The 13,871-nt window shown below is 39.3% G+C and overlaps 1 protein-coding gene across 6 annotated transcripts in view; it reads right to left on the reverse strand.

Annotated features, from left to right (window-relative positions):
- Positions 1 to 13,871, reverse strand: part of dgki (diacylglycerol kinase, iota) — a 38,806-nt gene that overhangs the window by 15,608 nt on the left and 9,327 nt on the right. For 2 of the 6 annotated variants that reach the window (XM_088988923.1, XM_088988921.1), the window contains exons 2-17: positions 10,979 to 11,087; positions 8,535 to 8,630; positions 6,746 to 6,820; positions 6,630 to 6,686; positions 6,447 to 6,515; positions 6,288 to 6,356; positions 4,819 to 4,935; positions 4,678 to 4,752; positions 4,496 to 4,591; positions 4,350 to 4,432; positions 4,217 to 4,277; positions 3,093 to 3,206; positions 1,179 to 1,310; positions 1,029 to 1,107; positions 896 to 951; positions 702 to 764 (exon numbers count right to left, since the gene is read on the reverse strand). In XM_088988923.1, the coding sequence (XP_088845049.1) occupies positions 702 to 764; positions 896 to 951; positions 1,029 to 1,107; positions 1,179 to 1,310; positions 3,093 to 3,206; positions 4,217 to 4,277; positions 4,350 to 4,432; positions 4,496 to 4,591; positions 4,678 to 4,752; positions 4,819 to 4,935; positions 6,288 to 6,356; positions 6,447 to 6,515; positions 6,630 to 6,686; positions 6,746 to 6,820; positions 8,535 to 8,630; positions 10,979 to 11,087 (1,351 nt within the window). Of the gene's footprint in view, positions 1 to 701; positions 765 to 895; positions 952 to 1,028; positions 1,108 to 1,178; positions 1,311 to 3,092; positions 3,207 to 4,216; positions 4,278 to 4,349; positions 4,433 to 4,495; positions 4,592 to 4,677; positions 4,936 to 6,287; positions 6,357 to 6,446; positions 6,687 to 6,745; positions 6,821 to 8,534; positions 8,631 to 10,978; positions 11,088 to 13,871 lie in introns of all 6 variants that reach the window. The other 4 variants (XM_088988919.1, XM_088988918.1, XM_088988922.1 and 1 more) reach the window with 3 other exon arrangements.

Here is a 13,871-nt window from a genome sequence, read left to right on the forward strand (position 1 = left end):
AATTAATAAATACAGATACATAGAAAAATAAATACACGGATAAATAAATAAATAAATACAATTAAATGAATTAATTAATAAATACACAGATACATAGATAAATAAATAAATGGATTAATAAATACATGAATACATAAAAAAAACGTATAAATAGATACATGAAATTTAATGAATGAATTAATAAATGCACAGATACATAGAGAAATAAATACATAAATACGTAAATAAATGTACAAATAAATAAAATTAAATGAATGACTGAATGAATTAATAAATACACAGATACATAAATAATTGGATAAATAAGAACATAAATACATAAATAATTGGATAAATAAGAACATAAATATATAAATAACTAAAATTAAATGAATGACAGAATCAATTAATAAATGAAGATACATAGCAAAATAAATACACAGATAAATAAATAAAACTAAAACCTCAACAAATAAAAACTAGAAATAAACAAATAAATAAATAAATAAATGAATAAACACATACATAAATAAATAAATAAATACATAAATAAACTAAAATGGGCCCGCGTTTCCTAATCCATTGCAGTCATGTAAAAAAAAAGCAACACAATTCATCTGCTTTTTATAATTCACGCAGTCATGGGTTGCCCTCTTGTGGCCACTAGGCGCAATTACAAGCACAACCCCCTCAAAAAAAAGCAATCCGGTGTTCCCACTCACCACCACTCGGACGTGTTTGGACAAATCCCTCGAGCTTCTTTGGAGGAAATCAGAGAAGGCGGCCTGGTAGAAGACAGAAGAAGAATTGATGGATATACGTATAAATAAACTTAAATGAATGACAGAAAATTAAATCCCACGAGGAGGATGACTTATAGCGCCCCCACGAGTCAACGGCTGGCTGTTGCACTCACCCCCGCATAGAACATCTTGTTGCGGAAGCGGCTGTTGAACTTTTCGGGGTTGGCCTCTGCGTGACAGAAGGCGACGCAGAGGGGGTTAGAATAGAACCCCCCAACCCATTGGGGGTCCGGACTGCGCTCTCACCTCGAGACTCGTGGAACTCTAGCGTGACATGAGCGTCAAAGCCCAGGCTGAAGTAGTTGTTGAAGACGTTCAGGGGCAGCTGAGGATGCCACACCCGCCCGCACGTCACACCAAGACAGCGGGAAGGGGGTTTCAAAGGGCTTCATTTACCTTCTGGGTGGCGTCTTCGGGGGGCCGCTCCACGCCGCTGGGCTCCACCTGCAGGTTCCACCTGTCCAGCTGCACCACCGAGCCGTCCTCCACGTGGCCCAGAACTTTGGACACTGGTTCGTCCGTGTAGCCCTGCCGTAGAGCCCAAAACCTGCATTAGCTTCACTTGCAAGGAGCAAGGCTGCTACTACTAGTACTACTACTACTAGTACTAATACTAGTACTAAGACTAGCACTAGCACTAATACTAGCACTAGCACTAGTACTAATACTAGTACTAGTACTAGTACTAGTACTAGTATTAGTGCTAGTGCTAGTACTAGTACTAGTGCTAGTAATAGTGTTAATATTAGTACTAGTACTAATACTAATACTGGTATCGGTATTAGTATTAGTATTAGTATTAGTATTAGTATTAGTGTTAGTGTTAGTGATAGTGATAGTGATAGTGCTAGTACTAGTACTAGTACTAGTGCTAGTACTAGTACTCGTGCTAGTAATAGTGTTAATATTAGTACTAGTACTAATACTAATAATAATACTAATACTGGTATCGGTATCGGTATTAGTATTAGTATTAGTATTAGTGATAGTGCTAGTACTAGTACTAGTACTAGTGTTAATATTAGTACTAGTACTAGTAGTAACAGTAACAGTAACTGTTACTGTTACTGTTACTCCAGTAACAGTAACAATGGTAATGGTAATAATAATAGTAATAATAATAATAATAGGTCTGTGTAAGCTCATCAATAATAATAATAATAATAATAATAATAATAATAATAATAATAATAATAATAATAATAATAATAATAATACATTTCATTTATAAGCACCTTTCAAAGACACTTGACAGTCACGATACATAGATAAATAAATAGATACATATATACATAACCAAATAGATGATTTATTAAAATGAATGGAAATAAACAAATACAAAAAAAATTACATTGATAAATGTATAAAAATAAAGAAATACATAAATAAATAAATAAATAAATAAATAAATAAATAAACAGGTAAATAGATAAATGCAGTTATAAATAAATAAATAATAAATAATAAATAATAAATACATAGATGGATAAACAAATAAACCAATAAATAATTAAATACATAAATACATGTATAAATAATAATACGTCTGTAATAATAATAATAATAATAATAATAATAATAATAATAATAATAATACATTTAATTTGTAAGCGCCTTTCAAAACTCAAAAATAGTCAAATAGATGGATAATCAAAAAAAAAAAACCAATAATATATAAATAAATACACCAATAAGTGACTTCATAAAAAAAAATAGCTCAATACATTGATAAATAAATACATTTATAAATATATAAATAAATAGCCGAATAGATAGAAAAACAAATACAGACGCTCCCCAATTTACCAACAAGATATATTCTGAACGGTCGTTCGTAAGGTGAATTTGGTCGTACGTTGCTTCAGTGCTATATTTTGTATGGAATATATGTTTAAGGCTTATATAAGTATGTTTAAGGCTTGTATAAGTAAACTGTATTGCTTTGCGCTGAAAAATAATCATTTAATAAAATCTATGCTCTATAAAGATGTGTACAACTGGAGAGAATACTACATATGTTACTACAAACAAAGTGTTTGTATGTACTGTTGTTTGTAAGTAGGGGAGCACTTGTAAATAAAAATAAATGAAAAAATAATAATAAACAAATAAATTCATAAAAATATGACAATGAGACATTTCTTCCTTTTTTGAGTTAAAATTGTTTTGCAGAACAGCAAAATTCTATTTTATTCTTTTTTTTTTTATTACTTATGACACTTATTTATGATTTTTTTTTAATGACAATATCAAGCACACAAAACAAAGGGAATTTTTTTGAAGGCAGTCAAGGTTAGGTTAGGAACTCACCCCGCCCCAGTTGAGTGTCCTGGCGAGGTCATTTCCTGTTCCCAGAGGAAGGACGGCCACCGGTGGTTGGGGCTTCATCTGCAGGTCATCCAGCGTGGACAGGATCCAGCCCACCTACGCACACACAGATACACCATTTTTTCGCAAACATGAAAAAAACTATACAGTGATACCTCGGTTTACGAACCCCTTGGCTTACAAACTTTTCGGTTTACCAACGTATGAAAATTTTACCTTGGCATACGAACTTTATCTTGGCATACAAACTTTTTTTCGTACACGGAGCTGCCTCAATGAGTGATGTGTCGTTCGCGAACGAGCCCGTTCTTCTAACAACAAAATGGCTACCGACTTATTTTTTTTGTCCTCTATTCCCCGCCCCTAGTCTTCGGTTAAAGCCACGTGATTGGTCAAGAACGCAGCAGTGAGGGGAGGTGGTTTAAACATTAAAGAGACAGGCAGACGACAGTGACAGAGTTTCAACTTTGATCATTCAAAGGCACAGTGTACACTGCAAGGTTAAAATATCCCATCAATCAAATAACCCGCACAAGCCATCTGTACACTTTGATGCAAAAAGCTATCAACCCAGTTAAGCACAACACAATTGATGAGGAACTAGGTAAAATTATCGCAGAGAAAGAACCTACAAGGGATCATTCGTCAAGATGGTGAAAGAAGAAGGCTACGTTCCTCATCAAGTGTTTCATGCGAAGGAAACCGGCCACTCCGTTGCATCAAGCCATCAACGACCATCACAAAAGGTATACAAAACAACTTTATTATACAGTACAGTTTATTTCTTTAATTATAATCCCATAGCACATTTATTATACATTAAATAAGGTATATTTTGTGTAGTTTTAAGGCTTAGAAAATTACGTATGTTTTATGGGGACCTGGGAACGGATTATTCTCATTTTAATGATTTCCTATGGGAAATTAATTTTTGGGATACATACTTTTCACCTTACACGCTCTGTCTGGGAACCAATTAAGTGCGTAAGCCAAGGTATCACTGTACTAATGAAACACACACTCACTCACATATATACCCTAGCAGAAAATGCTACATGACACGCAACCATGTTGAGGTGAGTTGAGGACTTTGATTTTGACCTTACCGTGCCGTCTCCGCCGCAGGCCAGGATCCGTAAATTTGGCACTTTTCGATACAGGTCCAACCTGAGAGTGGGAGGTAAGCGGGTGGGGTGGGGGTCGGGGGTCACGCTTATGTCACGCGGAGACCACACTCACGCCTCTCGAAGGCCACCCTGAGACAGGTCGAAGACTTGTCGCGGGTTCAGGATCCACATGAACATCTGGAGCAGCTTGGCACCCTGCGGGGAAGAACCGGGAGGGTGAAATCGGGGGCCCAAACGTCAGCCACTCGTTTTGCCGACCTGGTTGCCCCCACTCTTGGGGTTGACGAAGACCAGGATGGGCTTCATAAGCGGCGAGGGGAGCGGTTTCAGCATGAACGGTCGCCATTTTGACTCCTGAGGGAAGATGGGGTGAGCGGAGTTGAACAGGACACGCCCCCCCCCGACCCCCGACCCCAAAATGGAGTCCATCGGTCGCTTACGTCGGCCCCTTTCTTGCTAGTCCTGCGCTTGAAAGACGTGCGCTTTTTCCTCCTGGCCGAGTTCTTGAGCGAGTTCTGCGCAGGAGATGAGGGGTTAGCGCCGGCGTTAGCGTTAGCGACGAGATCTGCGCGCAAGCCTGCCTGCGGTTTGCGGACTTTGATGATCCACGACGGAGGCACGATGACGCCGGCGTGCGCCCCCAGCGAGCACGGTTCCTCGATCTGGTGTAGCATGAAGCACGTCACCTTGTTGTGGAACTGCGCGCGGGACACATAAAACGGTTAGCGCACTCGCGCGGCTAGTTGGAAATGCTTCGCGAAGCCTCATCATTCTGTATGTTTTGCCCCACCACGTTTTTTCCTAAGACTTAAAACTACACTGCATCATTGCTTCATCCCACTTTACACCACATCTATCTGTGATTATCCATCAGGCAAGGTAGCTAGCTATCTGTGGTTATCTATCAAGCAAGCTAGCAATCTGTGGTTATCCAGCTAGCAGGCTTGCTATCTGTGGGTCTCTATCGAGATAGTTAGCTATCTATGGTTACCTATATAGCTATCGGTGGTTAACTATTTAGCTAGCTAGCTATCCAGATATCTTTGGTTATCTCTCTAGCTATCTGTGGTTATCCATCTAGCTAGCTATCCGGCTATCTTTGGTTATCTATCTAGCTATCGGTGGTTAACTATTTAGCTAGCTAGCTATCCAGTTATCTTTGGTTATCTCTCTAGCTATCTGTGGTTATCCATCTAGCTAGCTATCCGGCTATCTTTGGTTATCTATCTAGCTATCTGTGGTTACCTATCTAGCTATCTGGCTATCTGTGGCTATCTATCTATTTAGCTCGCCAGCTGTCTGTGGTTATCCAGCTAGCAGGCTTGCTATCTGTGGGTCTCTATCGAGATAGTTAGCTATCTATGGTTATCTATCTAGCTATCGGTGGTTAACTATTTAGCTAGCTAGCCATCCAGCTATCTTTGGTTATCTATCTAGCTATCTTTGGTTATCTATCTAGCTATCTGTGGCTATCTATCTATCTATCAAGCTCGCTAGCTGTCTGTGGTTATCAATCTATCTAGCTAGCTGTAATTATCTATCTAGCTCGCTATCTGTGGTTATCTAGCTAGCTATCTCTTGTTATCTATCTAGCTATCTGTGGTTATCTATCTATCTATCTATCTATCTATCTATCTATCTATCTATCTATCTATCTATCTATCTATCTATCTGTCTATCTATCTGTCTAGCTATGTAACTAGCTAACTATCTAGCTGACTATCTAGCTAGCTATCTAACTAACTTTCTAACTATGTAGCTAACTATATATCTATCTAATTATTTATCTGTTTGCTTATCAATGTATTAATCAATTTATCCATTTATTTATTGATATTTTTATTTATCTCTTTGTTTATCTGCTTATTTTGTGTTTATCTATTGATGTAACTATTTATTAATATAGAATATTTTTTTATCCTGTATATTTTTTTTTTTTCATACGAGCCTTACCCAATGCCATACGGAAGAGCGTGTCATTTTTCAAACGAATGCTGTCATTTCCTTCAAAATAAAATACATCTGAGGTCACGCCGGCGCGCACCCTTACCGCTTGTTTGCACCAGGAACAGCTGATGGCGATAATTTCCTTACTGTGGAAAAACTTCTGCTGAAAGCTCTGCGGAGAAACACAGGGCCACAAATGGGAACGGCGAGCTCACGGCGCTCGGACGACGAGGCGTTCTTTCGTTCACGCGTGGCCACTGACCTTGCCGCACTGCTTGCACTTCCCCTCTTGCCTTCGCCGGTGCACCCAATGGTGCCTCAGCACGTTTTGCTGCGGGAGACAAGACGGCTTACGGCGGGAACCGCCAATCAACTTCGGGGAGGGTGGGCGGGGTCGCGGGGGTCGGGGGGTCGGGGGGTCAGGGGGGTCAGGGTGTACACTCACGTCTCTCAAGCAGCGCGATCCCGCCTCTCGGAAGGTCGGCTTGCACCTGAAGTTGATCTGGAGAGAGAAACGGCGTGAGTGAGACGTTTTCGGTAGGTGGCGCCAGCGCACGTTACCTTCTCCAGCGTCTCCATGCAGCCGGCGTGGACGACGATCTTGCAGGCGGCGCACTTCCTCCTCGGCGCCGACTTCTTCAGGGGAATAATCACAAGAAGAAGAAGAAGAAGAAGAATGTAATCGTAGTCATAGTAGTGATAGTAGTAATAGTAGTAAGAATAGTAATAATGGTAAGCAGTAATAGTAATAATAATAATAATAGTATTATAGTAACAATAGTAGTAATAGTAGTAATGATAGTAGTAGTAATAGTAATAATAATAGTAATAATAATAATAATAATGTAATCGTAGTCATAATAGTGATAGTAGTAATATTAGTAATAATAGTAAGCAGTAACAGTAATAATATTAATAATAGTAATAATAGTAACAATAGTAACAATAGTAGTAATAGTAGTAAAAATAGTAGTAGTAGTAATGATAATAATAACAATAATAATAATTACAATAGTAGTAATAATAGTAATAATAATAGTAGTAGTAATAATAATAATAATAATAATAATAATAATGCAATCGTAGTAATAGCAACAATAGTAACAATAGTAGTAATAGTCATAATAATAGCAGTAGTAATAGTAATAATAATAATAATAATAATAGTAGTAAGAATAGTAATAATAGTAGTAGTAATAGTAGTAATAGTAATAATAATAATGTCATCGTAGTAATAGTAACAATAGTAACAATAGTAGTAATAGTCGTAATAATAGTAGTAGTAATAGTAGTAATAGTAATAATAGTAATAATAGTAATAATAATAATAATAATAATAATAATAATATAATAATAGTAGTAATAGTAATAATAATAATAATAATAATAATAATAATAATAATAGTAGTAGTAGTAATAGTAGTAATAGTAATAATAATAATAATAATAATAATAATGTAATCGTAGTCATAGTATTGATAGTAGTAATAGTAATAATATTAATAATAGTAATAATAGTAACAATAGTAGTAATAATAGTAGTAGTAATAGTAACAATAATAATAATAATAATAGTAGTAAAACTACTACTACTAATAATAATAAAGGCAAATCCAATCCAATCCAATCCAATAATAATAATAATAATAATAATAATAATAATAATAATAATAATAATAATAATAATTCATTTAGAAGCACCTTTCAAAACTCTCAAGGTCACTTTAAAGTCCCAGGATCAGTTTTTCCGTGGGTGAGCAGCGGCAGCCACATGGTCCAGCGTTCACTCAACACGAAAGTAACTCAAATAGATAGAAAGTTAGCTAGCTAGCGAGCTAATAGATAATAATAAGAAGAATCTTCTTCTTTTCCTTTGGGCTTTTCCCTTCAAGGGGTCGCCACAGCGAATCAGTGTCCTCCATCTTCAGAGGTATGATACGCATGTTTGTTTTGGCCAAATAAATAAATACATGTATAAAAATAATAATAATAATAATAATACATTTCATTTCTAAGCGCTTTTCAAAACTCTCAAGGTCACTTTCCATTCACAGGATACATTTTGCTATGGGTGAGCAGTGGCAGTCACACGCGCCAGCGTTCACTCAACCTGAAAGTAACTCAAATAGATAGAAAACTAACTATAATAATAATACATGTCATAACTAACAGATGGCTAGCTAGCTAGATAGCTAGCCAGATAGCCAGATAGCTTAAATGATGGTCCATCCCCACACCTCATGAGGGTATGGGGGGGATATGCACACACAGGGGTCAGGGGTCAAGATGGGTAGCTGAGAAAAAAAAACGGAGAAGGGGTCAAGGGGTCAAGGGGTCAAGGGGGGCTTACCGCGGCTTTGACGAGGCAGGCGTCTTCCCCCAGGTAGCACAGGTCGCCCGAGCAGCTGGTCTCCGTCCACAGGTGGTCGCCGTTCACTGCGTTTTCCTGTGGGGGGGGGGGGGGGGGTCGGTCAGCGCCGGCCAATGAATGTGCGGCCTATTTTTTACTCCCCCCCCTCCCCCGCGCACCCCCCAATCGGCATGTCCCACCTGTCCGTTTTCAAAGTCACTCATGTTTTATTAATAAGTCATTATTGAGATCATTGATTGCCGACGCCCACCGAGTGTGTGTGTGTGTGTGTGTGTGTGTGTGTGTGTGTGTGTGTGTGTGTGTGTGTGTGTGTGTGTGTGTGTGTGTGTGTGTGTCATGCAGAGCGTGAAAGGCCAGCGGTGACGTGGAAGAAGGAAGCGTCCCCGCAGTCGGAGCCGCGGGAGTGCGTTGACTGGATCGTTTTTGCTTTGAGGTGAGAGTGATAATACGGTGCACCTTGTGTATGGAAAAGGTTTTTTTAAATAAAGTGATACCTAAGCTCACAAATTATGAAAAGTCATGGATTCTTTATCCTCTTGGTAGAACATTAAATAATGTGGTTTATTGAAGGTAATATACAAAAAGTCATGGATTCTTTATCCTCTTGGTAGAACATCAAATAATGTGGTTTATTGAGGGTAATATACAAAAAGTCATGGATTCTTTATCCTCTTGGTAGAACATCAAATAATGTGGTTTATTGAGGGTAAAATCTGAAAAGTCATGGATTCTTTATCCTCTTGGTAGAACATGAAATAATGGTTTGTTGAGGGTACTATACAAAAAGTCATGGATTCTTTATCCTCTTTGTAGAACATCAAATAATGTGGTTTATTGAGGGTAATATACAAAAAGTCATGGATTCTTTATCCTCTTTGTAGAACATCAAATAATGTGGTTTATTGAGGGTAATATACAAAAAGTAATGGATTCTTTATCCTCTTTGTAGAACATCAAATAATGTGGTTTATTGAGGGTAATATACAAAAAGTCATGGATTCTTTATCCTCTTGGTAGAACATGAAATAATGGTTTGTTGAGGGTACTATACGAAAAGTCATGAATTCTTTATCCTCTCTGTAGAACATCAAATAATGTGGTTTATTGAGGGTAATATACAAAAAGTCATGGATTCTTTATCCTCTTTGTAGAACATCAAATAATGTGGTTTATTGAGGGTAATATACAAAAAGTCATGGATTCTTTATCCTCTTGGTAGAACATGAAATAATGGTTTGTTGAGGGTAATATACGAAAAGTCATGAATTCTTTATCCTCTCTGTAGAACATCAAATCATGTGGTTTATTGAGGGCAATATACAAAAAAAATCATGGATTCTTTATCCTCTTGGTAAAACATGAAATAATGGTTTGTTGAGGGTAATGTACAAAAAGTCATGGATTCTTTATCCTCTCTGTATAACATTAAATAATGTGGTATTGGGGGTAAAATCTGAATCTGAGCTCACAAATTATGAAAAGTCATGAATTCTTTATCCTCTCTGTAGAACATCAAATAATGTGGTTTATTGAGGGTAATATACAAAAAAAAATCATGGATTCTTTATCCTCTTGGTAGAACATGAAATAATGGTTTGTTGAGGGTAATATACGAAAAGTCACGGATTCTTTATCCTCTCTGTATAACATTAAATAATGTGGTTTATTGGGGATAGTATACAAAAAGTCATGGATTCTTTATCCTCTCTGTAGAACATCAAATATTGTGGTTTATTGAGGGTAATATAGAAAAAAATCATGGATTCTTTATCCTCTTGGTAAAACATGAAATAATGGTTTGTTGAGGGTAATGTACAAAAAGTCATGGATTCTTTATCCTCTTGGTAGAACATGAAATAATGGTTTGTTGAGGGTAATATACAAAAAGTCATGGATTCTTTATCCTCTTGGTAGAACATGAAATAATGGTTTGTTGAGGGTAATATACAAAAAGTCACGGATTCTTTATCCTCTCTGTATAACATTAAATAATGTGGTTTATTGAAGGTAAAATCTGAAAAGTCATGGATTCTTTATCCTCTCTGTAGAACATCAACTAATGTGGCTCATTGAGGGTACGAAACGAAAAGTCATGGATTCTTTATCCTCCTTGTAGAACATGAAAGAATGTGGTTTATTGTACTTATTTTATTTTGGGTGCGGAGGAAGGGGGGGTCCGTGGTCTTTTGGCGAGTGGGGGAGGGGTTGCCGAATGTAAACGCTTCCGCCTTTGAAGATCCATTTGTGCTCCGAGTGGATGCCGCAGTTGACTAAAAATAGACATGAGCGCCGTCGCGATGCTCAAGCCACTTGCAGAGAAGTCGGCGGCAGTTTAGCCGCCGAGCCCGGCAGCGACACTTTATGCGATTGTTTGACAAATGCCGCCCCCCTCCCCTTAGTGACAGGGTTACGCTCATACTCACCGTCCAGTCCGTGCAGGCGCGAGGTTCCTTGCCGGGCCCGTTGGAAGCGGCGGGTGAAAGGGCCTGCAGTGGGCCCAGATGCTGCAGGCCTGATCGGGAGATGGCTTTGCTGAGAGGGGAGGGGGGAGGGGGCACAAAAATCAACATTTAAAACCAGGAACATCTTTTCGGATGTTTTTTTTTTTAGGGGGTGGGGGTAGATGATAGTGGACGGACGTATGCCCAAACGCTTAAATTTCAGTGTACGTCTCAATCTGTCAAGTTGGAGAACAAAGAGGAGTCTCTTTACACACACGGTCACCTGATTGCAGACACACACACACACACACACACACATAAATACACGTTTTTGCCACACGGTGGGGACAAGGTATGCGAAGGATTTGACCCATGGGAACCCAATTTTATTAAACTCATAAAAATGTGATTTTATGACAACATTTTTTGAGGCTGTGCTGACCCAGAAATCATTTTTAAATGGCATATTTCTTGATTTAATTTTTCCAAGTTTTTGGCAGCCTCGTGCAGACTTCACACACTCACGCGCACGAACGAACGATTTTGCTACATGGCGGGGACTAGACACATTCACACACACATACACGATTTGCTACGTGGTGGGGACTACACACTCACACAAACATACGATTTTTCGACATGGTGGGGTCTAGATACACACATACACGATTTTGCGACGAGGTGGGGACTAGACACACACACACACACGATTTTAGACATGGTGGGGACTAGACACACACACACACAATATTGCTACATGGAGGGCACTAGACACACACACTTTTTTACATGGTGAGGACTAGACACCATACACACACACGATTTTGCTACATGGAGGGCACTAGACACTCACAGACACACAAATTTTCCACATGGTGGGGACTAGATACATTCACACACAGATACACGATTTGCTACATGGTGGGGACTACACACTTACACACACACACACACAATATTGCTACATGGAGGGCACTAGACACACACACTTTTTTACATGGTGAGGACTAGACACCATACACACACACGATTTTGCTACATGGAGGGCACTAGACACTCACAGACACACAAATTTTCCACATGGTGGGGACTAGATACATTCACACACAGATACACGATTTGCTACATGGTGGGGACTACACACTTACACACACACACACACAATATTGCTACATGGAGGGCACTAGACACACACACTTTTTTACATGGTGAGGACTAGACACCATACACACACACGATTTTGCTACATGGAGGGCACTAGACACTCACAGACACACAAATTTTCCACATGGTGGGGACTAGATACATTCACACACAGATACACGATTTGCTACATGGTGGGGACTACACACTTACACACACACACACACAATATTGCTACATGGAGGGCACTAGACACACACACTTTTTTACATGGTGAGGACTAGACACCATACACACACACGATTTTGCTACATGGAGGGCACTAGACACTCACAGACACACAAATTTTCCACATGGTGGGGACTAGATACATTCACACACAGATACACGATTTGCTACATGGTGGGGACTACACACTTACACACACACACACACAATATTGCTACATGGAGGGCACTAGACACACACACTTTTTTACATGGTGAGGACTAGACACCATACACACACACGATTTTGCTACATGGAGGGCACTAGACACTCACAGACACACAAATTTTCCACATGGTGGGGACTAGATACATTCACACACAGATACACGATTTGCTACATGGTGGGGACTACACACTTACACACACATACACGATTATTCTACATGGTGGGGAATAGACACATATGCACAAATACACGATTTTTCTACATGGTGGGGACTAGACACACACAAATACACGATTTGGATATGCGGTGGGGACTAGACACCCTCTCACACACACACAATTTTCTACATGGTGGGGACGATCACACACACAGACACACACCTTTTTGCTACATAGTGGGGACTAGACACTCACACACATACACTATTTTTCTACATGGTAGGGACTATACACACACATACACGATTTTGTAGCATGGTGGGGACTAGACAGACACACAAACACAATTTTGCTACACGGTGGGGACTACACACACACACACACATACACGATTATTCTACATGGTGGGGACTAGACACACACCCACACATATACATTTTTGCTACATGGTGGGGACAAGAAACACACACACATATACACGATTTGGATACACGGTAGGGACTGGACACTCAAACACACATACACAATTTTCTACATGCTGGGGACTAGACACACTCTCACACACACACAAGGCACCTGAGCTAAAAATAGTATTGCGTAGGTGACAACGGCAGACGTATGCTGACTGGACACAATGACCCCTCCCCCCAACCAACCCCCACCCTGTCCCCCCACCCTACCCATTTATCAGCTGACTTCTCAACATCTTCATGTCAACATCCAAAGGCAGAGGTGACCCAACAAGCGACACCAGAGAGCTGGGTCGACATCCGAGATGGCCGACGGACGCCGCAGGCGACACCCGAGCCGCGGCGAGAGGCCAAACGTTCAAGGAGAGACGCTAGTTTACAGAGACCCCCCTTGTAGTTCTCACGTCAGCAAGTTTATTTTGCCAACTAGTTAAGATACAATTTCACGAGAGAAATGCGTGTCGGAGTTTTCCACAAGGAACACTCTGACCGATACCAGAAGAAAGTCCAAGATGGCGCCCGAGTAGGTAGCGGTCAACAAGTGCTCTCACGAGTCTTACTTTTTTGCCGTTTTCTTTTGTCACTTTAAGTAGTTGTGCGATTGTTTTTCAGCCTTTTTGGTTACGAATATGCCAGCATCGTTTTTGATTTGGAGGAATGTCACTGCCA

The sequence above is a fragment of the Hippocampus bargibanti genome, linkage group LG22, assembly GCF_051943395.1.
Source record: "Hippocampus bargibanti isolate YZ-2025 linkage group LG22, ASM5194339v1, whole genome shotgun sequence".
In the NCBI taxonomy this organism is placed as follows: domain Eukaryota; kingdom Metazoa; phylum Chordata; class Actinopteri; order Syngnathiformes; family Syngnathidae; genus Hippocampus; species Hippocampus bargibanti.